General features: G+C 40.5%; 2 protein-coding genes and 1 long non-coding RNA gene across 4 annotated transcripts; 2 read left to right on the top strand and 1 right to left on the bottom strand.

The window, feature by feature from the left end:
• The first annotated feature begins 1,753 nt into the window (after window positions 1-1,753).
• Window positions 1,754-14,520, top strand: ammecr1 (AMMECR nuclear protein 1). Of its 2 annotated transcripts, XM_055514361.1 has the most exons (6): window positions 1,760-3,415; window positions 7,204-7,314; window positions 8,292-8,406; window positions 8,811-8,901; window positions 9,006-9,102; window positions 9,521-14,520. In XM_055514361.1, exons 1-6 carry the CDS (start codon window positions 2,940-2,942, stop codon window positions 9,633-9,635), a joined length of 1,005 nt encoding a protein of 334 aa, XP_055370336.1. In that variant the 5' UTR covers window positions 1,760-2,939; the 3' UTR covers window positions 9,636-14,520. The 2 variants fall into 2 exon arrangements, with proteins under 2 accessions (XP_055370337.1, XP_055370336.1); XM_055514362.1 differs by lacking the exon at window positions 7,204-7,314 and having other exon boundaries at window positions 1,754-3,415.
• A 1,268-nt stretch (window positions 14,521-15,788) lies between these two features.
• Window positions 15,789-24,485, bottom strand: LOC114868979 (transmembrane protein 164). The gene is made up of 6 exons (XM_029172706.2): window positions 23,768-24,485; window positions 20,610-20,659; window positions 18,931-18,997; window positions 18,236-18,314; window positions 17,269-17,369; window positions 15,789-17,113 (listed from the first exon to the last, which is right to left on the bottom strand). Exons 1-6 carry the CDS (start codon window positions 24,203-24,205, stop codon window positions 16,907-16,909), a joined length of 942 nt encoding a protein of 313 aa, XP_029028539.1. The 5' UTR covers window positions 24,206-24,485; the 3' UTR covers window positions 15,789-16,906.
• On the top strand, window positions 24,473-27,545 carry LOC129605091 (uncharacterized). The gene is made up of 3 exons (XR_008696602.1): window positions 24,473-24,610; window positions 25,141-25,244; window positions 25,370-27,545. It is a non-coding gene; the product is annotated as an uncharacterized LOC129605091 (long non-coding RNA).
• Window positions 27,546-27,590: the final 45 nt, after the last annotated feature.

Below are 27,590 nucleotides of genomic sequence, written 5' to 3'. Positions count from 1 at the left end.
AACACTGAATACACATTAAGATAAGTTAAATGCAGTCATAAATAAGAAGCTCACAGACAACAAAACCAGCCTGTTTACCCAGCTTCATTATAGACACAGTGTCCTCCTTCATATTTCAGTTGAACTAGGTCGACATTCAAACTGTTATTCCTTTCCTGTGGTTATTTTAAAAAGATAATCACCCGTTCTTAGGAATCAAATGACACATGAATGGTGTTTTGAAGTGAACACACTGTGCGCAGCTGCACTGAACAATTTGTACACACCAGCTTCTTGCTTTAAAATGTCACATTCAAGACAATGAAGTGTAAAGTAAATATACAGCAGTTAAGGCAAGGTAGCATAACATAATAAGAATGTTATGTACATTAGTAGTTACATCTTATGGACAACAAGCAAAAGAAAACTTGTGAATGAGTCTAAGACTACAACTAAATCCCTACCTAAACTCAAACTCAGTGCTTAAGACTGGAGAAGGTCTTGTATCAGGTAAATGCTCAGTCACAGGCTTACAGCTTTATGCTGAGTTTTTTTTTTTTTAATTTATATGAGGAATATCACTGATCATGTTTTACACAAATCTTTACAAAAATAAATGAGTCCAAAACAAATTTAAACAAAATAAACAAATTAAGAACATAAAATTGTACATTCTTACAGTAGAGAATATGCAGATACGTAATACATACATACATACATACATATATATTGCATTGTATTATATATTATCATCATTGTATATCATATTTCTATCTACAGGAACTAGTACTTAGTAACTAAGGAATAATATTAATTATTTTACGAAAATAGTTATTGCACAGTTTCTTTGTTTTGTAGCCACTCTTCATTTTTAGCACTTTTTTAAAAATGCCTTGGTTCCAGCATATATTTTTTCTGCATTGGTTTTCCTGTAAATAATAACAGTCCAGTTGTCCATATTGATTTTCTTTTACTTTCCAGTTTATCCAATTAGAATTTGTTTACCATTACATCCACCTTATCACCGTGAAGATTTGTGTTGCAATTCTTATCCATTGTTAATATATTATTCCAAAATGATTATTTTTGTAGGAACATCTTTGAGCTAAAATGCAGCACTGATTGTTCTGAATGTTAATGTCAAACAGTAAAATATGATGTGTGTTTTAATGCTTTTGTGACCTTTTAAATATAATTAGTAAGTGTATATGTTATACAGTAATACATGGTGATATTTTTTACTCATTGACAAACTTGAGCTTCAGACAAGTACTTGTATCATTCCTATTATCTGTTTACAGACTGACTTTAGTTGTCTGCCGTACATACACACACAAGTATATGCTCAATTCACATACAGTATATTGAACAGGGAGGAAATGAAAACGCACTTTTAGAAATGTATTTCTAGTTGTCTAGATAAGAGTTTCTGTTTGCCCTTGTCATGTTTCTCCTCTCCATCACACTCAGTAGAGCACCTTGAGCCAGGGATATTTTATTATCAGATAATTATAACATTTGTTTTAATCACAGTCATTTGGACAATGCTCATCTGCTTCACTAATATTTTCTGGACAAATGTGTGAGAGGAGGCAGTGACGCTGGCGGATAGTGTAACAGAATGATTCAAGGAACCAGCTGTCTCAATATTTAAAGTATTGACCTTCATGCTACGCTGCTGTGATGCTTGAGTCACGGCCTACATGACGCTTACCTCATTTTCAAACAAAGTTACTGGCAAACAACATTTATTTAGACTCAGGCTCCGAGAAACACCACGCAGGTCCTTTTATAACTTTAGGATACTGATACTCGCTCGCGTACGAGCGCACGCATGCGCACGAACGCGCGCACGCTTCCACCAGACCGTCCATTTCTTCCGAATCGCAACTTTGATACCCCCAGAAGCTACGCATAACGTGCAGCGGGCGAGCGCAGCAGATATCGTGAATCCGGTTCCGGCGTACCGACGACAGCGATGCCTGTGCCCACAGACTGATCACAGGGCTTTTACCCGAACAGCACTGAATGGTCGTAGCTGAGAGACGGGTGCGGAGCGAGGATACCCTAACCCCGAGGATTTCTCACGGCTCGCGGACTCGAACGCGCGTCTGTATGTATCCTCATAAACGGATGACAACCTCCAAACAAACCTCTACTGAAAACTTTCAGCTGTGCGTTTGACGCGGGGGGATATTGAGATTTTTTTTTCCCAACCAGGTCCAAGAACAGACATCATGCAGGTGCAAACTGTGCGCTAACGCTTCTGACATGACTCGCTCGGCGCTGACGCGTCGCATTGTGCCATGCCAACCCCGCATTGTCAGATGCCATTTTACCCTGCGCTACCCCGGTGTCTGGAATTCCAACATAGCGGGCCTGTTGTGTAATTAGAAGTTCGCGAGGCTGTGGCAAACACGCTGGTGCAATGAGAAGCGACGCCGTCCAGGGCATTGTGCGCAATTTGCGCTGAAGCCTATGGGTCCTGCGTACTCAAGCTCCCGGCTTCCACTTGGAGAGGTGCGCTGCGGGGCTACGGCGCACTGGCTGTCGGCTTCACATCTGGACCGCCTGGCGACTGAAAAAAATCATCCGCGGCCTTTTCGGACTGTGTAAACCCCGAACTTCCCTTCGAATGGTGTCGTGTTAGGAAGAAGGGGGGAATATTTGGCCTGCACTTGACGTTATCGGTGATCCACTGGAACACCGTAGACCAAAGCTGGACTGGCTGACTACTCAAGGAAAAAATGCTCATCCAGCTATGGATTTTGCGTAGTGAAGTCACGCATTTTTAAAGGCATCGCTAGGGTGACATTGCAGTCTTCTCACCACATCGGTTATTTCGTCGTCCGACAAAAAAAGAAAACAGTGAAAGTGGAGTATTGCCCGTCGTACGTATCAACGCAGTGGGATTTCTACGTCTGGTCGGCGTCCCCCCCACCCTTCCCGCGGTGACGGTTATGGGTCGGAAGCGGTGTGTCGGTGCAGATTGTTCCAAGATGGCGGCCGGGTGCTGCGGGGTGAAGAAGCAGAAACTGTCGGGATCGCCCGGGTCGGGTGGTCCCTGCGGGGTGGGGGCGGGAAGCGGGGTGGCAGGAACCGGACATTGTGGCTCGGAGTTGGGGATTGGCTCCTCCGCGACCGTTGCAGCCGCAGCGAACGTGAGCAGAGCCAACGGCCTGGGGGGACCCGGGGGTAACGTTAGCGGCAGCAGTAGTAGTAGTGGTAGCAGCGGCACAAACGCTCTGTCCCCAGCCTCGGCCGGTTACACTTCATCCGGCCTTTCCCCGAATCTCAGTCCGGGACCCGGTTCGGGAAGTGGAGGCAGAAAAATGGTCGTGTCAGCGGAGATGTGCTGCTTCTGCTTTGACGTGCTTTATTGCCATCTGTACGGATACCAACCTCCGAGAACACCCAGGTTTACAAATGATCCCTAGTGAGTATTTAGTCCTTTGTTGTTTTGCAGCATGTCAAAGCTCACCGGGGTCTTGTCTGTTGAGGTGTCCCTCACTGATTTATGTGTGGATCCTTCTTAAGTTTAAAGGGCACAGACTGTCACTTCGATACAGCTTGTTGCTTAGAATGAATTTAAAGCGAAAAGCTGACGTTCACAGGTTAATTTGGCCAAGTTGGAATTCGGGCCTTGTCTACACTGGCCCGCAGCTACATAAGCCAACAATTAGCACTAGACTGAATGAGTCAGTATTATGTTAATAGTCTGTTGATCATTCTACGTCGGGCTGTGCCACTTTTCGAATTCTTTTTGGTACTTGAAGACAATGAAAACGTGAAAATACTGTTCGTCTAACTCGAATAAACAGAGGCTAACGTTAGCTAAGCCCGTTAGCGTGCGGCTAAAGCCAGCTAACCACTAGCTAGCACTTAAATGAAAGGGTGGAACGAGCGAGATAACATCTTTTCTTTTGTCAATTTCATAGTGTCAGTTTTGTGGTAAAGGATTGAAAATCCAAAGTCCCAAATACGTAAAAGTTATTTAACGGTAGTGTTGGTCTTAATCATTTACCCTACCCTTAATGAACTCTGGGTTGTTTCATACTGGGCTTAGTTTAGCGTTAGTTAGCTGTGAGCTATGTTAGCTTGGGAATAGCTCTAATGAGCTTGTAGTAATTAATTTAATGGGCGATGTATTGAAGTCTCTGGTATCGGAACCAGATTAATGTCAACATTACTGTCACTTGCTTTCTTTACAGCACATTTTATGTGGTCAGAGTGAATATACAGTCGATTTGAGGAAACTTAACGACAGTTAAGCTCATGCCAACAAAGAAAATGTGGTTTTGGCTAAGTACTTAGCAGCCCTTAAGCTTTATGGCTAAACATTAACAGCAACAATGCTAAACTAGCATCTAAAGCGTTTCTATAATATGCAAAGCATTTATTGAATTGCTTTAACAGCAAAATATTCGGAAGTTCTCATGTATAACCATATTTTTTCAGTGTTTGTGAATGCTGTACTAAAACAACTGAATCACAGTTTTTTAAGAAAGTTGAAAATTTTTTATATTCACGTTTTAAACATAAAATGTAAAAAATAATTAAAAAAAATCCACTAATATCTCGCTGTTTACCACAATGGCAATAAAGTACTGCAAATATAAATGAATTTTCCAGTTCCTCACAATATAGATTTAATTAAGTATTTTCTACCAATCTGATATCCTCAACTGTGATGTAGAAACATTTGTGACAAACAGTACAACTTTAATTCAAAGTTGTTTGATTTAGTCTACATTAAATTAATGTCTTATACGCTGCATTTGGCATGTAATCATTCGAATAACTGTTAAGAAAACAAGCTGATGAGTAAAGATCTCTCTGAGACCTTAACCACAGAGCCCTGTCTGTGTCTACACAAAGCATTAGGACTTCATAAACATCAACTGACGTCACCATTGTAATCAGGATGAGTGTCTTCCAAAAGTGTGTAAGGACTTTAAATGCCTATTGAAAAATTGCACAGCTTTTTTCTGTTAAGTCCCATGTTCTGTGCAGGTATGAAGTATTATTCTCGTACTTAATCTGTAATAAGTATTTTCTGTTTGCGGCCTTCAACAAACACTGCATATCAGCATTTCAGACGACTGAACCCTGGTATTTCCTAACTATAAACACGAGATGAGGGTTTAAACCCAATTGACCTGTAGTGACTAGGAATGTAGCAGGCCAATGGCCAACAGTGTGAAAATGAGCACATGTCTGTAAAAGGTCATACTTTTGGCTTGTGTTGTCTAGACGTGTCCTTTACATGGAGATTTTGTCAGGTTACACGTCCTTTACTCGGGGGGCTTGTCAGATTGAATTAGTACACCACTTTAAATAACTACATCTGACACAAACGGTGTCAGATGAACAAACTCTTCTTTTCAAATTGTCACAGAATGGTTATTGGTGTTTCACTGTTTAAAGTTTAAGTCAGTGAAACTGTGAATTTTGCTGTTTGGAATGGTGACAGGCTCGCATTTTGTGGATAATAAACACAAAGGTTTGTTACCTCCATATAAAGGGTCCCCTGCTGAGAGCTGCATCCCAGATACCCTTGGCTCAAAGAATACCATCATATCAAAGTAAAATGTAATATTGTTTTAGTATAGCATGTGCTTTTGCTTCATTCTGACTGCATAATTGCTTGGCTAAATTAGTACACCTTTTTTGCCTTCAGTGCTTGTATAACTTGATAAGATGTGGTGGAACATTACTTGCTAAATTTATTTGGTTTTAGATAAAGATTTTACAGTTAGGGTCATAAATAATAGAAGGTAGAAAGCTTTTGTATTTACTTTGGCAGGGAGGTGTCTTCTGTACCTCTCCGCATTATATTAGAAATGAAACAGGCAGCAAAGTCAAAATTTTCATCTTCCATCATTTTAAGGGATTTGACAAAGGATTAAATCAGCCATTTAGTAGTTAGTCATGCATGCATACACACACCCCTAGTTTTTTGGGGCTCATATAACAAGCACTTGCAATGCCAGGTGTGGCCTGTTTTGTCATGACTAATTGAGCAGATTAAAAGCCTGGAGGCGGAGTTTTACATTTGTATTGGTTTGGTGTTTACTGCGACTTGCAATATATGCAGCAAAGAGTTGTCTATGCAAGTGAAGGAGTCAAAGCTATAAATCTTAAAACAGGAAAGAGAGGCTGGACAATAAGAGGAGAAAGGCTAGATTAGATTTTGCCAGAAAACACTCAAATAAAGCCTAATTAGATCTATAAGAATAATTCTTAGTTAATTAAAGCGATACCTAACGATATGCTGTTGCAGAATGACAGCTCACGAGGCAAAGCATTTAGTGTCAAACGTGTTGAACTGTGTTATGCCATGGGTATGTATGGGCAGCACTGGTATCCAGTAGTGGTGAACGTGACCTGACTGCTGACGAAGCACATGAGCTATACTGTCCACTGAGATTCATCCCAACGCTACGAAATGGATAGGATGCTTCTACATACTGCTGAGGGATCAATATCCGAATTGTGCAGCAAAAGCTTAAAGTGTCAAGAGGAAATGTGATATTCATATTTAACCCAGTAGAGCAGAATTTTACTTACTGAAGGCAGATAGAACCCACAAACCTAGGGCATCTGTACTAAGTGACTGGCATGGTCTCTCAGAGAGAACTCTGAACGCTCAGGGCAGAGTCAGGCCTGTCAATGTCATCATATCTGTCTGGCCACAGTAGTACTTTGCATCCTTAGGTGTGTTTATGCTGCTTAATACCCAATACGTGAACAGTGTAGTTTTTAAGCACTGAAGCATAAGCCAAGGTTATTGATTCCTATTAATTTGATGCAACATAGCAGTAGTGTCATTTTTTGTGCATCTGGTTTTGATTCCCCCTGATGCTGAAAAGCAAGTGTTTTTCTGCAACATCCTTAAATATTGACTAAAATCTGAACAAAATACTGTTTAACTGTGACAGTAAAATCTGTTCTTCAGTGACATCCACATATTTTTACTGAATCTAAAAAGCAGAGGCTTCAATTCAAGTGGGAAATTCTGTGATTTGTTGGATTCTTGTCTCATTTTATTCTAACAGACATGCCATAAAAATGTAGAAGCTCCCTGAGCGGTGGAGAAAAAAGATTGTGAATATTGCAGTTAAAATGTTTATACTTGCAATGTGTGTCTATTGTGTAAATACCTGTATGTTAATGCTAAATTAAATTTCAGGTGTATTCATGTGGTCTCTTCCTTCTTTTCAGTCCACTGTTTGTCACATGGAAAATAGGCAGAGACAAGCGGTTGAGGGGTTGTATAGGTACATTTTCTGCCATGAATCTGCACTCAGGACTCAGGGAGTACACCCTTACCAGGTAAGCAAGAACATTCGGTTTACTATCTATCCATTTATTGGCAAACTGACATTAGAAATGAAAACCTTCAAGCAAATTAAAATGCAGAAAACTAACGTGGGTGTCACTGTGCGAACATTAACTTAACGATAAACTGCCCTCGCAGCAGTTTGTATGTTCTCCCCTCTGCTTGGGTCTGATTTCCTCCCACAGTCCAAAGGCATGCAGTCAGAATGTACGCGAGACTGAATGTTTGTCTGTGTCTATATGTGGACGTGTAATGGCCTGGCGACCTGTCCAGAGAGTACCCTGCCTCTCTCCTGCTGGGATAAGCTCCAACAAACCCTTACGTAAAATGGGTTTGATCACAGGTCACAAAAATATTGCAGACATGGTCCTAGAGCTCTTTTTTTTTATTTAATAAATGAAGGCATTACTTTGATGTCTGTCACAAAACGGTAGATGAGATGAGATGCTCTAAGATTTAAGCATGTGGTAATGTGTTCACACAGCTGGATAATCTAAAATAATAATCCCTTTTTACCAAGGAAAGAGCATGAGTGGTCAGACAAGGGGCACGACTAAAATTAAATTTAAGTGTTTCTTTGTTCTAGTGCTACTGTTGAAATACACAGTCTCTGACAGGGCCCTGTGCACCGGGTATAGTGTGTCTTCACCAAGGTTTTAACCTGAGGGCAGACATGCTTGATGTGTAACACATGTAAACACACAAAGCCCTTTGCTGGTAATATGTACACACGCACACATTCCAGACTGTACTTTGAGCTCACATTATTAGAGATTGTGAAAAATGCTACTGCTCTTTTAATGTCTGTGCAGCTGCAGCATTTGAATAAAGGTGTTGAAAATGGGATTTAAATCTGCCCTTGATTTGAAAGGTTGTCAGTGTATCGCATTTTAAAATCCTACACAGTAATTAAAGTGTTTTAATAGTCCTTTGTGATAAGAAATTGCTTCTGTTCTTCTCTGTGCTGCAGTGCCCTTAAAGACAGCCGCTTCCCCCCTATGACAAGGGATGAGCTGCCTCGCCTCTTCTGCTCAGTGTCTCTTCTCACCAACTTTGAAGATGTCGGTGATTACCTTGACTGGGAGGTAAGGGACACGCTTTACATAAAACATGAGTCCCAGAGTTTCCCCTAGCACATATTTGCACTGAGAAGTGTGAGCTTTTCTTGCTTAAATCATTATTCAGAGCACGCTTGGTTTTCTGTTACAGGCAGCTTTTCCACATGTTTTTGAGCACAATTGTTTTGTTCATGCGTAAGTAAGACCATTACAAGTAAATGAGCATTTAAGTTAATGGACATTTCAGCTAGGATCGTAGATTAATGGTACTAACATGGCTTTTGGATGTAGAATGATCTGTTTCCCATACTGCCTTAAAGAACAGCCACAAGCCAATGGATGTACTTTTTCCCACAGCTTTTATATTGTTGGATTATGGATTTCTGAGGTTAAAGATATCCTTTGTCTGCGACGTCTGTCTTAAATTTCAGGTGGGTGTTCATGGTATTAGGATAGAGTTTTTCAATGAAAAAGGATCAAAGCGCACAGCCACCTACCTACCGGAGGTTGCAAAGGAGCAAGGTGAGTTCTTTTCTTTTTGCCCTTCACTATCCATCCTCATCAGCTTTTAGGCTAAATATTATAATACATGAAGTTATATAAAGAGATTTAACTGCTTTTTTTAGGTTGGGACCACATTCAAACCATAGATTCCTTACTACGAAAGGGAGGCTACAAAGCTCCCATCACAAATGACTTCAGGAAGACCATTAAGTTAACCAGGTGAGATAACACTTGTTCAGTTACGCATAGAAAAGCTGGTACATGAACTGTGAAATTTTACTAGTATAAGAGTGTGGTCAAATATGTCAGTGTTTGAGGTACAGTATATCCTGTACCAGCTGAAGAGGCAGAGTTCCAGTTCTTGGGGAGTTCCTGCATATATGAAAAGACATTTTATGTAAAACCTCTGCGACTCAGAGAGGAAAAATGAAAACCAGTTTCATGTTAGTTTACCAGATGTCTGTGGCACACACTCATCCTATTTAAAGCTTCCGATGGCAACAATGTGCAGTAATGGGTGCAGGGTTAAAGTGTTCTGACAGACATTTGTGGCCTGTGTCACTGGTTGATTTTTAGCTTCTCTAACATAACATGGTACTCTGCTCGCCCATACCAACCCAATCTTTCTGATTCATAGGTACCGTAGCGAGAAGATGACCATGGGTTATGCAGAGTACATCGCTCACCGCCAGCACCATCACTACCAGAATGGCATTGGGCACCCTCTACCACCCTACAACCATTATTCCTGACAGCGAGCCGCATGACCAATCATTGGACCTCTCGGCGGACCTTTTCCCAGGAGAGCCCGCTCCCTCCTGGTCTAGCTATTTCTACTACTGTACAATTTTATGATGATAGTTTCCGTTGCCATGCTGGCCGTCTCCCAGACGTTGACATGGCAACGGGTGGCAACGAAGCATCATTCGATTATGGCAAGAAATCCACGTTTCCTTTTCTTTGCCTGTGGTTAAGTTTTTGCAGCATATGTATACCTATATCTATAACCCCCTTCAATTATATTTTTGAAAATTAACAAATATAGATTTTATTAATCACAATATCTTTTCAGCGAACCTAATCAGGTGTGATTCTGTGGATGGAAGGAAGTCTCTTACAGTGGATTAGTCTTGCGCTTCTATTGTTTAGGCTTTGCTACAATTTTACACTTACTAAGCAAATTCTTACTTTTTCCTTCTTTTCTTTATCTTAATATCCAAACATATATATATACCATGTAGCAAGGCAACTGCAGTTCTCAAAGGCTGTGTCGTCTCTATTCTGACTCCTCTCAAAATAACAAGAATGGCTGTTGAGGTTGTTTGAGCCTTGTAGAGTCTTGTAGTGTTGTAGTTGGAAATATTTATTGGGATTGTATTCTCCAAAGTATAGATAGTAGGATTGTGATGCTCTATGGCCAGCATTCGCTGGTGGTCTTTATGGTTTGATTTCACAATCACGTGTGCTTGTATTTGTATGTGGATATAAACACTGGTCAGCCGGAGTAAATCAAAAATTGGGATTTACAAGGACTCCCTGCAGCAAATCTCCTCTTGAATATTTGTGGTGTTTTGTGGTGGAAGTATTGAACCTTGAACTGCATTTGTTTGGCTGGAGCTAGCGGCTCTGTTCCCTCTTTATTTTATTTTATGTTTTAACATTTTCAACCATTTAAGGTAATTGCGGAAGAAGCCATTTTGTCTGAAGATAAGCATGTCCGAACAGGTGATTTTACTTTTTATGTGAAATGGATCGTGTTTATTGGAGAGGAGGGGGAACCCCAAATCACATGAACAAAGCTTTTAGTTAAATGTACTGTCTGTTTACTGGCAGGGAGTCACTTAATTGGGACATGCTCTAACTAGGTAAAGCCATATTCTCTTTTTATCCAACACTCTGTGGAGGTAGCCTGTTTGGCTTGAAGTGTTTGCATTTTGTGCCGCTGAACTGGCTAGTCTTAAACGTCTGAATGCAAATCACGCTGGCCTGCCTCGAGCAAGGCCGCGTCACCGAATATCGGCGTTTTCAGTCCTTTCTTGGATGTCTTGTATTGCCCGTGTCATTGTGGAAACATTGTCTTGCCTTTTCAGATTGTAGCTAACCATTGTCACTCGTCCACCAAATATGATGTACTAAAATTGTCATTTTAAATGATTATGCGCCTCCTGAGGAAGGGATGTAAGTAACATGTTTGTGTCATTTAGACGTGCATGTCATTTTGCTCTTTAGAGTCTGAACCAGTTGTGGTAATGCAGCTGGCTAATGTAGTTGTTGAAACCGCACTAAAACCGTTCCTTTCTTACTCTTACGATTGAGATCCTGTTGATCTGTGCCTTCACAGCACAGGAAATGTTTTGGTTTGTGGTCCGTTTAGTCAGCTTTTTGACAGTAGGTTGGCACAAACACCCTTGAATTAGTTAGAGCAGAATGTCTGCATGGGTGCTCGGCAGCTCACTGCTGACTTCAAATCAAAACTAGGGCTTTGTATGGACTTAAGAAGCCATCTTCCACCCAGATATTAGCTGCGAGCCACATCCACACCGGGCCGGTCAGTTGTTCTCTCCTGAATGTTTGAGTTGTCGATCTGCCAATTTGGATTCGGTTATAGTTTTGCTAACTGGATTTTTTGAGAGGTTCTTGTTACTTGACCAACATCGTTCTTCGTAACAGCCTTTACTAACTGACAGGTTATTTTAATTTATGCAAAATGTCAAGGGCTTTTGGCACTCCATCCACAGTAACCCGAAATGACCCAGATTTCAGTTGTGTTGCCTTAAATGAACGATTTGATAAATAATGGCCCAGCAGGTGATTCTGTGAGTGTTTCTCTTTCCCATGGTTTACTCCTGTCCCAGCACCATCTTAACATCAAAGTGTAGGGCTGGGCTCCATTGACATTTTCCTCACATGAATATCATTGCAAGTTTGTTCTAAGCTATACAGAGACTCTTCCTGCAGTCTCGAGTTTAAGCTTGTGTTGTCCAACTGTAAGTCGTCTCTGCTTTCATCTTCATAACCCACACTTTGTAAACACATTTTCTTATATAGTGTTGGGCTCTGTGGTGTCATCACCCTAAACGTTTAAACCATGGGAACACAGTGTCATTCCTCTAGGAAAATGTATGCTTTTCGTTAAAAAAATGCACTACACACTACATAGAGTTTTTAAAGAGGAACAGTCATGCATTCATTTCCTGGTCCATTTAATACAGCACAACCTGAATTTTTCTGCTGCAAAACCAAATTGACCATGCTCTTTTACATGTCTTTGTATTAACATGCAATGCAGTTTGTTGCATGTATGTCTGAGTATGAGACCTATGGTTTTATCCATGATATGCTTGATCTATGGCTTAGACACTCTTATTAACCATTAAGAGATTTAAAAGACAAATATGGTGCTATCGGACCTCATATTGGGGTGGTCACAATTCGTGACTGGTCATGCGGACTCATTGATCATATCATACTTAAAATGCTACATGTAGGGTTTTCTCTTCTGCTACATTGCTGTAAAATGAGTAATGGCGGCACATTTAAAAACTGAAGGATGACTATTACTGAAACAACAGTAGCCCCAAGAATCTCTGCTTTCATTATAGCAAGTATAGCGAAGGTGATTTTGGGATCAGTTCCCTATGGGAAAAACCTAATCTTTCACAGAAAAAGAAGGAAAGGTCCCAGCAGCAACTTGTCATTGGGGCTATGGAATGTACTGTTAATGGCCGTCATAACAATTTAGCAGTATTGGTAAGGGAAAATCCTACATGTTGGCTTTACTATCCTTGATATATGCAGATCTGTTCAACAGGTGTTTTTTTGTTTTCCTACCAGTGCAAGTCAACACCCCTGCAGGTTTGAAAGGACAAGAAGTCACACATTAACCTCCGTTCCCTCAATCTACTCCTACACTGTGGCCCAACCTCATGGCCTAGTTTGTTAAGGTGTGATATGTGTCGCTTGGTAGACGATGGCAATAGGAGTACTTGCAGTAGGGATTGTTGCCTCTCCCGGAAGATCGGATGCTGCTGTTTTCAAAGCACATCCTCCATTTTCCTTCTAGCTGCTGAATAGTTTGACCTCCTCCGTGAAGGCAGGGTTGGATCTGTGGACTAGCGTAAGGCTTCGGCTGTGGAGGGCTTCACTGCCTCACTCAAACTATGCTGAAAGTAAGCATCTCCTGTGATGGGACGCAGAGTTAATGTTTTACGTAGAATACGCAGAGTGTAGTCCTGCTTCTGTACTGATGAAATGTTTAAAGCATTGATACCTCATGTGAAATTATGGAACAGCATTAGTAGTTTGTTGTAGCAGATTGTTGTTTGGTTCCATACCAGGGTTAGAGTTCAGCCTCAGCATTCCTTCCGTGGTCATTCTCCTATTTCGTGGAATGCTCAAGCTCATGTTACCTTCGTATGTTTGACTGAACCAAAGATGCCAGCGGCCATGCCCAAATGCTGCTCTTCAGGCCTGGCTTCCTGTCCTTCCAAAAAACACCCCTGCAATTGACAAGTTTTTTTTTTTTCTTTTTTGTGCGATTTCTCAACTGTCTAGACTTTTTAAGCAACCCAATTTTTCAATGAATTTTCATTGAGTCTATCTCTGAAGCTGTACGAGGCTTCAAGGATGGTAAAAAAATGGTTGCATATTGTTGTTACTTGTTTTGTTTATTATTGTTATTATTATTATTAGAATTATTATTGTTGCTATAATTTACAAAAATGAAAATCCCATGGTGTGCCTCCTAGCTTTATGGGTTTATAAAATTTCTTTTCCCTAAAGACCAGCAGTTATACTTTGTATAAAAGATGGATTTTCCTTATTTTTTATGCCATTAAAGATGAAAAAGCCTGTTTTCTTTACTCTGGACCCAGTAGCTGCACTGGTATACAATCGCACTGATGAAAGAATTAAAAAAAGAGAATAAGTGAATCAATAATAATAATAATGACAAATGAAATAAGAACTACAATAAAGTTGTGTTTGAAATGTTTATTAAAAAAGTAAAAAACAAATAAAAAAAGAAAATGACTGTTTTTGTACATCAAAATAAATTCTTTTCAGAAGAATATTTTGGATCTAGTTTCAAAATTATTTTAGTGGTTTTCTATGTTCTGAATTTTTGAGACACTGACTTCTAAGATGTGTCACTGTACAAAGAGACATTTCTGTTGCAGTGGCCTGATGGGCTGGGAGGGTTACCTGGTGTAACTCCTCATACCAACTTTTATTTCTTTTCTCTTTAATTTTTTTATCTTTTGTTTTTCTCTGCTTTACTAATTTAAAAAATGTTGATGGAATAATATGAAGTGGGAACTTCAGATTCACCCCCTGTAGAACTAGACCCCCTCCTCCTTTCCTATTGAATTGCTGTTAGTGTGACAAGACTTGAAACGGGCATTTATTACGATAGTATGACTCAAATGGGGGGGACCCACAAAAATAAAAGAACACAAAAACATAGAAAATAATAAAAGAATTTTGGAAAAAAAAAAACTGCAAACAAAATGTGGGAAGGGTTGAAAAAATATATAGATGGGTTATCTGAGTATGTAAGCAATGGCTGTGATGATAATGTAGTTTTAAACATTGTTATTACCTTTTAAATCATTTATTCAATAAAAAATACAAAATCAACTGAAAAGAGAAAATGTGTCATATCTTTTTCTGAGAGCACACAAACACACCCACTGAATGTGATCAACTGTTCAAACAAAAATGCTTTTGTAAATGCTTTTGTCTTAACACCTAAATCTTAAAACAGTTTAAAATGAATGGCATACTTGAAAAATAAGTTTTGACACTACAGCGTCAATAATTTTCTTGTCAAGATAACTTTGGTCTCAGCTAATGAGGATCATCTAATGTTTTATGTAACATCCATTGGTTACGTTTACTATGTTAAGGGTTGCAGGGGCTGGAGCCAATCCCAGCATGCACTGGGTGAGGCATCACACTTTTGCTGTGACACATACACGTTTAGTTTAGGGATACCAGTGAACCTGGCTTCCATGACAAGTATACAGATAGATTGAAGAACATTGATTTTTACATTGTCCTTCATATCACCACCAGGCTCAGGTTGGAGTTATCAACCTAAACCGAGGCATAATCACACTGTGCCAGAATCAGTCCGAGTTCATTCTTTTGCTTTAGGTACAGGTTATTTTTTTAAACCCTTGCTGTGTTTAGTTCCTGAAAATACCTTTTTGTATGTTGTATGTTCTCAGAGGTATATGACTAACTGGCTGTTTATGTGTATAACCACACATGAACCCAGCACTGGCCTAAGATCAAATCCAGGGGTTCAGCTTCACCCCCCGAGTCTGTGAAAAGAGGTGTTGGAAAAAAAAACTACAGTATAACTCCACAAAGTTTAATTTCATTACACTTTATTCATCACAGGGATTTTTATTTATATAAACCCTAGCGACTCTATTACCCACTCTCATTCTTCATTTCCTGTAGCTGTAGTTTCTTCTGTGCTGACTGAGGGAAGCTAAAATACAGTAGGAAAAAAACCCTACTTTTCCCACGATACCTAATATTATCCTCTGCTTCAACAACAAGCCCTTAAACAGAAGAGCAGCAGAGTCTTCCCCTCCTAATACAGTCACCTTGAGGCTCCTTTACAGCTGTGGTCGTTTTAGATCGACCTGCTCTCAGCTGTCTGTACCGATGAGGAGCAGCAGAACGGTGAAACCTCTCTGCAGCTTACCTCAGTCAATACGCTGCACTTAGAGCCTTTCACCTTCTCTGGCCTTGGAGAACAGGGAACCCAAACACAAGGAACAAAGGCACAAAAGCATGAGTGGACATTAGTACTGTTGTGTTTTTACGAGAGGTTATTATGGGATATATGCTTGTTTGCCTTCTTGCTGAGAGTAAAGACAACACGCTCAATATACACTGAGGACTTAACGTTTAATGTCATTACAGTACATAGAAATACAAAATATTCATCCCTTCTTAGTACAGTTGATGCTACAGTAACACACAACCATCATATTTGAAATGATAGAAACCATGACAGTCATATTCCAACAAGTATTCTTCAGACAGGGTAGCTATCATGTGACACAATGACTTCCTGCCTTTGCATTTTCAAAACAACAACAACAACAACGAAAGTGTGCCTCGTTACAACTGCAGCGATGGAGTGTATTAGCTTCAGAGTAAAGCAACAAACTGTGTTTTAGTGCCAGTGTGCACAAATCCAGCCTACGATCTACTGTATCTTGTCCAATATCACATCCATCCATCCCAACAATGCAACCAAGTGGCTACCTCACTAGATATTATAAAATAACACTGATAACAACCTTACGTCCTTCGCACAAGTAATATCAACACCCCAGTGTGAATCTATGGATTCAAATTCCCCCATTTGAGTCAGAGCATGAGGTTTTCCCTCACGTCCCCTGATTATCACATCTGGAATGATCAGAACGAACAAGCGACAGAAACGAGGCAATTCACTAACCTGTACACGCGTGTAGTGAAGCTGAAGCTTCTGTTTTCAGTCGTGACAACACAGAGGTGTCAAACCTATAAATGAACAACCTTTACAACAGATCACATTCACAATTTGTTGAAGACCAATGAAATAGCAGCTTTATACACTAACATAGATGTAGCGAAGCTACCAGAACGAACTGAGAGTGTATCTGCGAACCAGTAATGGTGATCAGGTGACAACTAGTTTTGTCATTTTGTCAAATAGGAACAAAAAGGCAGCTTGAGATCTCCCACATAGTCACAGACTTTTTTCTGTTAATAAAAATACAAAAATTATAATAAAAGTCCAGCCATGAGGCTACGAGCCTAAAGATGCGTACTACATTTCTGCATGCAAGCCAACTATAGCACTAAAAAACGGACACTTTTGTTAACTGACCCTAAATTGCTGACTTGCTTCAGTAAAACAGACGTAAGACCTAAAAGACGCATAAAAATGTTACTAAAAATTATAAGGGAGGCATTTAGAGTGAAAGGCTAGGTCTGCGTACACCTTTGTGGACATTCAGTCAACTTTCTTGCTGCGCAGTCGAAGTGTGTCCAGCAGGAATCTGCACATGGAGCCGGTGTACTGGGAGAGGAGTGTGAGGAGCTTCCCGTGGATGAGGGTCAGCAGCGTCTGGTGTCCTGTGGCCCAGACCCGGTACCAAGGCCCGTAGAAGGGGTCGGACACGGCCGGGCACAGCATGTTGTTCAGGTTGACCTCAGTCACCTAGAAGGGAGCAAAATAAAGTAAGTAGGTACTATTGAATCTAAATTAACATTTATTTTTTATCTATCCAAGTCATACAGTACTAAGATCGCTACTTGCATATAGTGTTGCATGGTGAAGTATTGTGTAATGCCCAGCAGGGGGCTTTATCTTACCAAGCCAAGGCCCTGCAGGAAGAGGAAGTGGTAGAGGAACAATATTCCAGTAGAGAGCAGTGCCCACCACATGTCCCCCAGAGGCTCAGGCTTGTACACACCTGAAAAACAATGTGTCACCTGTTTACAGGGTGTTTACAGAAAACAGAGCTTGTCCATTCACTCCCTTGTTGCTGTGCTTCTAACACTTCAGCGGATTTAGACAATTCATGACCACAGCTCACCACTAACGCAACTGGTCTTACTGGTTTCTCCTGTTAACCAGTGTTGGTGTTTAAAGTTATTACATCAAGTTACCTGCAACCGTGATGAGTCCAGTGTGACAGTCTGTTACTACGTAATAACTAATGATTGTGACGTACCATGGATAAATTAAGGTGATAGTATTTCTTATCTAATAAATTAATACAATGTTTTATTTAAATTCTGTCCTGCTCATGCTTTAGTTGTGATACAGTCAATATTCAATAATTCCTCCAACAGTCATCTCTTCATATCAGTCCTTGACTGATCATGAGCAAGTGTGCAGACCTCTGTAGAGCAGACATCACATCTGGGAAGGTTTATCAAACCATTTCAAAACAATTTGATGCCCCATGTTTAATACTGAGACAGATTATTCACAAGTGGAAAGCATTTAGAGCAGGTGTCAGGAGTGGACTTTCCAGCAAATTCACTCCAAGGTCAAAAAAGGAAGAACAACTGACATCATTAGAGTGCTGCTAGAGGCCAGTTTTCAAGCTCCAGAATCGTAATTTACACCTGCAAAACACTCACAAAGTCATTTTAATCTAGACTGAAAGTAAAAGTAAAAGTACTACTAAAAGTAGTAAAAGTTAAATTCTTCATAGTGCAAAAGCAAAGACCTTCAGCAGGTGAGTCGCATCCCCTACAGTTTCAGGCTGCTTAGGGACAATAGAGGATTGCTGTTCATCATATTAAGGTTTTAAAGAAGCAGTTTACTCACCTCCTTTCCTGAAAAGGTAGAGAGGCACCAGATACAGCATGGAGTGCTGGATGTAGTAGATCTCCTTCTCAAATGGTAGCTGTGAAGACAATAAACAAAGCCCAACTATGAGAACTACAGTGATCATAACTGTATGGGAACCTGATATCAGCAGACCCAATCTGATCTAAGATCAGCAAACACCTCAGTCGCTTTCAAGTTTGAAAAGAAATACTAAAGAATGGAAATATAGATAACAATAAGAAACCAGCCCAGTACTTTTACTAACTTACAGCTCCACCACATTTAAAGTTTAAAGTTGATATTTAACTGAAAGCAAACAAAGTCAGCGTTAGTGCTGCTGCTGGCATTTAAACAGGAACTACTGACTGACCCGAAGTGGTTCTTACTACAACTGCATTCTAGTCAGTCAAGCTTGTGCTCTCATGGGACAGACATTTTATCTTCTGTGTGTCACAATGTTCTTTCGACTCAAGCTTTCGTGGAGCATCTCCACTTAATTAAACATTACATTCACAGAAATGTCACCCTTCTTGAAAACGAGCCTTTTTTTTTTTTTACACACTGAAGTTACGTTATACACTTGTCTGCTTGTTGCGCTGCCATGAAAAATGAAATACATGGAACAGGAAACCATGTCCTTGTTCCAGACCAATGCAGATGAGTCTGAAGGCTCGTGCAGCTCTGTTACTTACCAGCCTGGTGTTGACTACAGGGAACATTAAAGCCAATAATGCACCGTTCAACATGTGGACCTGCAGCCTAAAAAACAAATAGGGCATAAGACGATAATAATTGTAATAATACTTCAACAATTATTCAAGTCTTACAGATAACCCTTAATTATTTCAACACATTATGACACTGTGGAATTGATTAGCATTCATGTTCTATATCTAAACACTGATCAGAGTCCTAGCTGATGTTAGCAGCAGCTGTCGCTCATACGCAGCCAGAGTCAGTTCATTTTGGGAGCATCACGTCACTGATGGTTCAGGCAATTATACCTTTCTACTCTATGTTACTGACACGCCACATAAGACCTATTTGACACAAAGCTGATGACACCATTGCAGGGCCGAGCTATTAACTCATTAGTGTAATTAAAAATATTTCAGTTTTTGTTAGCACACGTTCTTCGGCTTCCCTATCACTCACCGTTCAGTACACACTCAGCCCTGCCTGCTCCTGTAGACAGAGGATGCTCGTCTCAGTTAACAAGACTCTTCTAACCTACAGTAGAACTATTCTCTGAGCCGCTTTGTATGACAGAAACAGGCGCTTAGTGCAAGTGTCAAAGTGTGGATGTGCATCTATCCAGTCTGACTGCTCTTTTTTGTCAAATGAATCGAAATAAATGCTGTGGCAGCTAAGGTCAGTGGGAAAACAGCAGTGTCGGAAGAATGTCAGTTCAAATAAGCCCAGCCGTCACTCTGGGAGCCCTGGACCTTTTGGACAGCCGCCATTCAAACATCTGAATAAATGTATGTTTTGTGCCCACAACGTAAAATTTAAGTGTTTACGTTTAAGGCAGACAACAGATCAATCTCTGTATATACAGATGTGCATGATATTAAATAATATAAATCTGCCTAAGGAAAACTAAGCAGAAATGAGTGTTTGAACACTAGCAATCTTCGACTTCCGTACATAAACTGTGTTCAACTGAAGCTTAACATATATGAGAAAAAGGCAAAGAGTATAAATTTCGTATTGTAAATAAGATCAGGTTTGATATTCTTTGTTACTCCTTATACAAATAATTTCATATAATCACGAGTTTAAAATTTCTCTTGCTACTGAACGTCAATACAGGTTAAAATAAAAAAACTAAGAACATATTGATTTTATGAATAAATAAATTTTCTGAACAGCCTTACGTATTCAGTTTTCCAAAAATGCGGATCACGTTGAAGAGTGTTTCATTAAGTCTTTTAAGTCACTACTTGACTTTAGAGGGGTTAGATTCCATAGCACACAGCGCCAGGCCCTTAATAACAATATTTACTCTACAGCTTCCACTGGCTGTGACAACAGAAAGTGACCGGGCCTGTATTTATATCTGAGTGGATCCCACTGGCAAGAACACGGTTGTTTCTCCTGAATAATTAACTGCCCAGACCAGAGGTGTTGTTGAGCAGGGAGACCATTATCTTCTACCCTCATACTGTAAAAACCCAATTTACACTGTGAAAGTCTACAAGTAATTACCGTTAATGGATGAAGTGGTTTTGAAGCCTATAAATGAACTACACTCGTGTTTAATTTAGTTCTGTCTGCGGCAGGTACTTCTAATGAGGATGACACAGTGATGCTAGAAACTGTCATTCAGCTCGACATTTTTCCATTAGTCGAAGCACGTAATTGTACTCACCTAAAGACAACCATGGCGGTTTTACCTGGTGGGCAGGCGAGCAGGAAGATCTGTGGACGAAGGAGCACACAGAAATGAGAACTCGTGTTACCACGTAAAGTCATGGCTTTTATTGAACCTTTCAAGTGCTCCTCCAGCTTGGAGCTCTGAGTGCCGCGTGCAAGCAAATAAAATGAACAAATTGCTTTAAGAGGTTTTCATTCATACAATAAGAGCTGAAGTCTTGAACGTAATATCCCGCAGGCAACGGTACTTCCTGCTTCAAAACAAGAGAACAGTATATTCATGGACTGTTCCCAGAATCCAGGCTACACTGAGGACTTTACAAACACTTTTGTATACTTGAGATGATGATGAGATTGTTCATTGCATTAGTTCACTCTGGTGCATTTTGCATTATTCCAGGGAACAGACATAACAGATTCAATGCAAATTACTGTACGAGTCAAAGTCAATAAAGTCTTGATAGGTGGTTCTAGTTGGTTCACAGGAGAACCGACCAAATGGTCCATGAGCAATACATGTAGGATCAATCTGTGTTTGATGGTGGACCATGAAGTCCTGATTTTATCCATAGGTGACAAGTTCTACTTAAGTGTAATCCAGTGCCAGAGCTATCAGTTTAACTCATCCACTGTGTTTGCAGTGTTTAACACACTACTGATCCATTTTAGGACTGCATGTTTATTAGCAATGAACCTGCCAAAGCAATTGATCAAAGAAATGTGTCCACATCCAGTGTTTGGATTCCCCTCACTACACAAACCAGGTTTCATTTGACAACAAGGTTCACGCTGAAGTTAACAGTCCATTGGCTTGAACACCATGTACTTGTACCAAGATTATTGCTAAGTGTGCTGACCCAGCTAAATGATAGCAAGTGTCATATCCTATTTGTCATAGGGAGAAATAGGCCCAGGTAGGGCAAAGGGTTCTCACCCATGCATTGTCTGTGACGTGGGAGGAAAAGACATACATTTGAAGTCATCTGACTATGACACAGCTCTAGGTGCCATCCACTAAAATAAAGAATAGTCATTCATACTGTATGAATAGGGAATTGTTTCAAATATCGTTCAGCAAAATCAACTAAAGGTCACTGTACTCGAGCAGAACTTAGTATTCAGTAAATTCAACAGATCATTTCCACAAGCACAATCACTATTACAAGCGTCAACCCAGCCTCATGCTGTTGGCTTTATTAGTCAGTTGTCTATTTCATTTAATCCCCATGTCCAGGGTGTGTCTGTGTTTCAGAGCGAGACGCGGTGCCAACTTCTTCCTGGTTTCCTGGCACTGACCATGAAATAAGTATCTTAAATCCTCTGATGAGGCACAGTAGTCTGTGTATCCAAAGGGTGCATTAGAGCGTTGGTATGTAATCAAACAGGTAATAACAGTGCCATGGAAAAAGTAGACGCTGAAGATCATAAAAACGGTCTCGGACACATTTAAAGAGGGAATATTTCACAAGCGGATATAAAGTAAATACAGCTCAGTGCTAATAGATCCAAACAACCTCCACACCGCTAAAGAGTGACTTCACTGCAAAAGCACAGCTGAAAGTGTTTAGTGGGTTTTTCGAGCAGTAAAGTAAACTGCAATAAAGAAAGATAAATTGTGCTTTCGTGTATTGACTGACCTCATTACTGATAAGACTCACTTCCTTTAACCAATAGAGTCGCACGTCTTCTGTGCAATGTAAATATCAATGTGTTTGTTGCATGTCATTAATAGAGCTAATTAATGCAGAATGATGGTGAAACAGTAGTCTGTTACAGCGATACTGAATATATGCTGGATGCAACGTGTTCCGATAATTTATTCACATTGGAGCAACTTCTCCAGCTACAGAGCAAACACAAATCTGTTTGATGTTAAAGAAAGAAATGTTTAAATACCTTAAATTATTATTAATCCCATTCACTTTGAACAGTGATGACTGATTATGTTTAGACTTATGGTTTATTCCAATGGTCAGTGTGTTCAGCGTTGCCCTCAAACAGGGTAAACAGGCCTCAGCACGGCCTCTGTCCTGTCGGTAGCTCCAAGGCTTCATGCACAACAGGCTGAGATTATTCATACCAACAGATCCAACAATAAGTCATTAACAACAATCACCGCCACTTGCCGCCAAACACTCATTACAGCACATCTCATTCGAGCTCTTGTGTAGTGAGAGTGCTCCATACGGTGCACAGCACTGAATGCACTTCCTGTTCCACCAGTTTCTCTCTCGCAATAAAAACCACCTCGCTAAAAACATCTTCCTGTTATGAGTTTTCATAAGTGAAAGATATTGCATCACACACTACTTCCACCTATTGAGTACACGTTTCTCGTTTGATCACTTCAACATCAATTAATATCACTATTTATCAAATCCTAGGAATGCACCTATATATTTTTTCATATTTCATGCACATAAACCATGTATGACCTGTGGTGTGGGAAACAGGAGGACATAAGGTAATATGCAGCTTCGGTGTATTCTCATGCCATCGGGGGAACATCTGTGTTGTTTTAAACTGTAACCCCCGATTCACATTTACCGAAATACACACAACACATCACCCACTTACGCTGCGAGGCAGCCTCGAACTCTCAACCAGCCATCTGTGCTGCGAGAAATGCAGCTCCTACTGGGCTTTTCCAGTAGTAAACAATGATCCAGGTTGAAACGAGAGAAACGGGATGACACCCAGCTAGTTATATACTGTAGCTCCAGGGCTCAACTTGACACAACAGGTCTTATTTCATCACAGGGCGTGTCCTGCCTGCTGCGGAAATGTGTCTTACTTTTTTTTCTTCGAATTTTAGGAAAGCCACTTAATGATTTAACTTAAACACTAAGTAACTAAAGTGTAGGAAAGGGAGAAATTAAACTATAACAGCTTAACGTGCAAACTGTGCACATTTTCAAAAAGAATGAAAACTGCATCGACTTAGGCTAAAGGTCTTGTTGACTGCAAGGAAACATAATCTGATTACTTTTACACCATACTGATGATGACGGGTGAGGTCTGGTCAAAACACAGCTGATGGGATCAACCAGCACCAAGTCACGCCTAGATAAACACAAGCAGGTCTTCGATGGCTGTCGCTCTCAGCGGGAGTAGTCGCGGTGAATCAGCAGCAGCTCTGTCTGTCACCCTCACCTGGACCATGGTCACCACATGGCACGGATTCAGCAGGTAGATCACGGTCTTGGTCGCGAACTTGAACCCCACCTCCACTCCAAAAGTCATACAGAGGGCCACCAGCAACAGGTTCTTGCCCAGACTGTCCTCCTTGGTCCGTGCACAGTCTTTGCCCACCACTTTGAGCTCTTTGGACAGGTTTATCTTCCTCAGGGCCACGCCGATCTCCGCCAGGGAGATGAGGATCATGACCAGGCTTTCAGCGATGCGCTGCTGAGGGGCGATGAACGCGGCACAGTCGGGCCCCCCGTTGCCCTCAAACTTCGGGTCCACCCCTCCGTAGACCCAGTCTAGCAGACTGTATATATTATACCTGGACATATTCCTCTTCTCGTGCTGGAAAAGATACGAACAAGACGGAATGAAAGACGCCACACTGACTTCTTGGCGAAACATGAACTGCAAGATTTCCCTTTCGTAACTGGTCTTGAGAGGTAGACATGTATCCACCGCCTTGGTGCGTTCAGGCTAACGAATGGCAGAATGCGCTCATTCAGAGGCGAGAGGAGGAACTTCAGCTAGCGGTGGGGGCAGCGGGAACATTAGTCCACCAGGGCTGTACTTAGCTGTTGCCTCAGTCTCTCTGTTCCGTCGCGTCCCTCTCATTAGCACCCAGGCAACCCGGCTAGCTAAGCAGGCATGTCATGACGAGCTGCTGCAGCAGGAGGAACAGCGCCGACTCTGGATGAGTTGCTAGCTTAGCCACCAATCGTTACAGGCTGGACTGAAGGAGCGTGGGAATTTATTACCGCGAGGCTGATCTGTCAGGCTGAGTGCACGTCCCCCGGTAACAGCGCCGATGTGAGCGTTTGTTTTTATAAATAAAAGAAAAAATACATTTGTTAGTCTACTTCCTGTTTACACTGGATGACTATTCGCATAATGCAGCCTCTCGGTCACGGAAAGCACGCGTGAAAATAGACATTTTTGAGGCAACTGTCCAGTTAAACTGGTCGTCTTAGTGAACTTAGTTAGCTATTTTGTAAACCCAAGTATATGTCATCGGAATGTTTAAATGCAATCTATTGTTAATAACGATTTTATACTCAACAGTCAGGTAAAAGGTACGCGAACGCTGCCTTAGAGACATAGTTGAGGACATTAAGTTGCCACCATCAATGAGGAGACGGCACACGTGATTTAGGAACGGTGCGTTCACGTGCAGTCCGCAAACCATGCATATTTATGAACGGTCAAACAATAAATACTTCCGCAGGTATTACAAATGGCCGTCTCCAACAGGAATAAATCTATGGGAATAACTGTTATACTGTCTATACATGTAGAAAAGCTGTTCACATCCCGATAAACCTTCATGCATATTCACACAGGACACATTAGAGCAAGCCACCTTACGACGATAGCAGTAGCAGCAGTTCATCACTGCCTGTGGTTTCTGTGCACGATGAAAGTCATAATGGACTGTGTGCTCAAGGTAAGAGTAAAATAACTCATAGTCATGCAATAAACATAGACTATTTTATTATTATTTAATTGAAAGAGTAATATAATAATCATTTTCCATAATTGATGATTAGAAATTATTTTGTTTTTGTGAAGAAGCATGACCTCACCATGGCCAGGAGCCTCTCTGACGGTGCTGATTGACGTGCCAATCATCCACATATTTTTGCCATGAGCATGTAGAACACTAAACGATAATAAGGGACTTTCCTAAAATGTATCCAGTAAACTATGAGCAAAAATGATCAAGCGTAAAATTTATTTGAAAAAAATCACAATATGGATTCTTTCTTTTCAAATGACTTTATTACACTAAAGAAGATGCAAACAAAGTCTGACAGAAGTGATTTCATCCACAGAGAAGCTTGTTTCCCTCATGCTCATTTGGCAGTGCATTTCCATCGCAGTAGGAGGTAGTGACATGTGCACTCTAATTGGTTTTGGAAGCACTTCAAGTATGGCAAATATTTTTCACAAACACGCAAGGGGAGATGGAGTGGACTGAACAAGGGTGCAGGGAACACACTGACATGGACTTGGAGGGAAAGGGAAAAGATGAGAAGTGAAAAATCACTGGGATGCATCTAATGTGTCTCCCACAGTGTCTGCTTGGTTGGCCACTGCTTGGTTGGTGAAATAACCACATGCTGACATAAATGCATCAGTGTGTAGAACTCAGCTTAGGTGCACAGCATTTCTGAATGTGGATCCAATGTGATGAATGAAAATGATGCTGTGTAGTAATTGTGGCCAAAGCAGATTTACTAAAAGAAGAGGCGCTTTCCACTGATTGTAGTAATAGTAATGTAACGAAACTGATACTGTTATAATGTTATTAAGACGTGATTGATATGATAAGCATTCACTGATCACTTTCCATAATTGCAAATGACATTTTAAAGCTGTAGAAATATATTGTAATCAATCTGAAGTGCTGAGTGCTGAGGTGAATCAGGCCTCCACTCAGGAAGCAACCTGCTGCTGGCTGATAAGGGAACATTAGCAGACTTTCCCATCACTCAGGAAAAAAATATATATTTATACCATTTTCAGCCTTCTTTAAAGGGTAATGCACATCGCTTTCTAAATCCAATGAGAGAAAAGTTTAAGCCTCTTTTCAGGATGTGGAGCATGAACAACACCAAATATCAGGTGGTTCTAACAGAACCTGGTCCTAAAAAGGACAAAACGTGACCCTGGTTCTCCTGGTTTGAAATGCTAAACTCATTAAACAAGAGCAAATTTTGTCTCTTCAGATTTGGTGAAAAGAGCTTAATTAACTGAAAGGTTATGAAACTGAAAGGTTTTATGTAGACGTTCAAAGATGAATTAATTGTCAGGAAACTTTGAAAGCAGATCACTGAGGAGATGAATGAATGTAAACAGCAGCTTTTGGATTCATTCTGCACCTAAGCAATCATTTTAAGCCTCTAAAAGTCTTTGCATCCCTTTATTGTCTTAAGACCATTCTGAATAGGACATCTATTGACAGACAGATTTTTAAGTGTCTGATAAAGATGATGAAGTAGATAATTCACTTATAAAAAGAAAAGTTTTAAACTTTCAAACAAAACCCTGTACCACAGGTTAGTCCTGTGTAATATTATACTTTATTGTATAGCACACCTAAAGCTTTGCACTCCTTGCTCCGCCTCGGGATAAAACCTAATGCACATCACAATTTTTAGTCAGTGAATATTCATTTTCAATTTCACCCACACTGCAGAACAGCATTGAGCCAAAGAGGCCGAGCCTCTGCTCTGTGTTCAACCTGCCAGCAGGGGGCGGTGTTACCATTGTCCTCCCAGCGTGTTCAGCGTTCACGCGGCTTTGGAAGACGTTTGACACAGCAGCACTTCCTTGCAAATCCCAACCTCCTCGAATAAAGACGGATCGCCTGAATGATTCTCGCCCCTTAGCTGTTTATTACGCACTTTATGAAAGACGGCAAACAGAATCAATTTCACATTGCAAACACAAAGAGCTTCGAACCACATCAACAGTTCTGCTGCCAAACCACATTTAGAAGTCATATTACTTTAATGCAAGAAAATCAATGAACGCCAGTAAAGAGCATCATAAATATTCGAAGTGACTTTGTTGGTTTGATTGTATTGCTTTCATTTTCATAAAGCTCTTATTTTTTACATTGAGGTAATTATGTTCTGTGAAGGTATATACTTTTGTATATTTAATATCGATTTTACTGTGTGGACATGAGGAACATTAGGTCTTCTACAGCTCTAATGGGCCTACAAATTACAAAACACAATATCAATAGAATAAATCACAATTTAAAGCAAACACATTTGTATTT

This window comes from Betta splendens, chromosome 14 (assembly GCF_900634795.4).
Source record: "Betta splendens chromosome 14, fBetSpl5.4, whole genome shotgun sequence".
Taxonomy (NCBI): Eukaryota; Metazoa; Chordata; class Actinopteri; order Anabantiformes; family Osphronemidae; genus Betta; species Betta splendens.
Note: the sequence above shows the minus strand (reverse complement) of the source record. Positions and strands in the feature narration are given on the sequence as shown.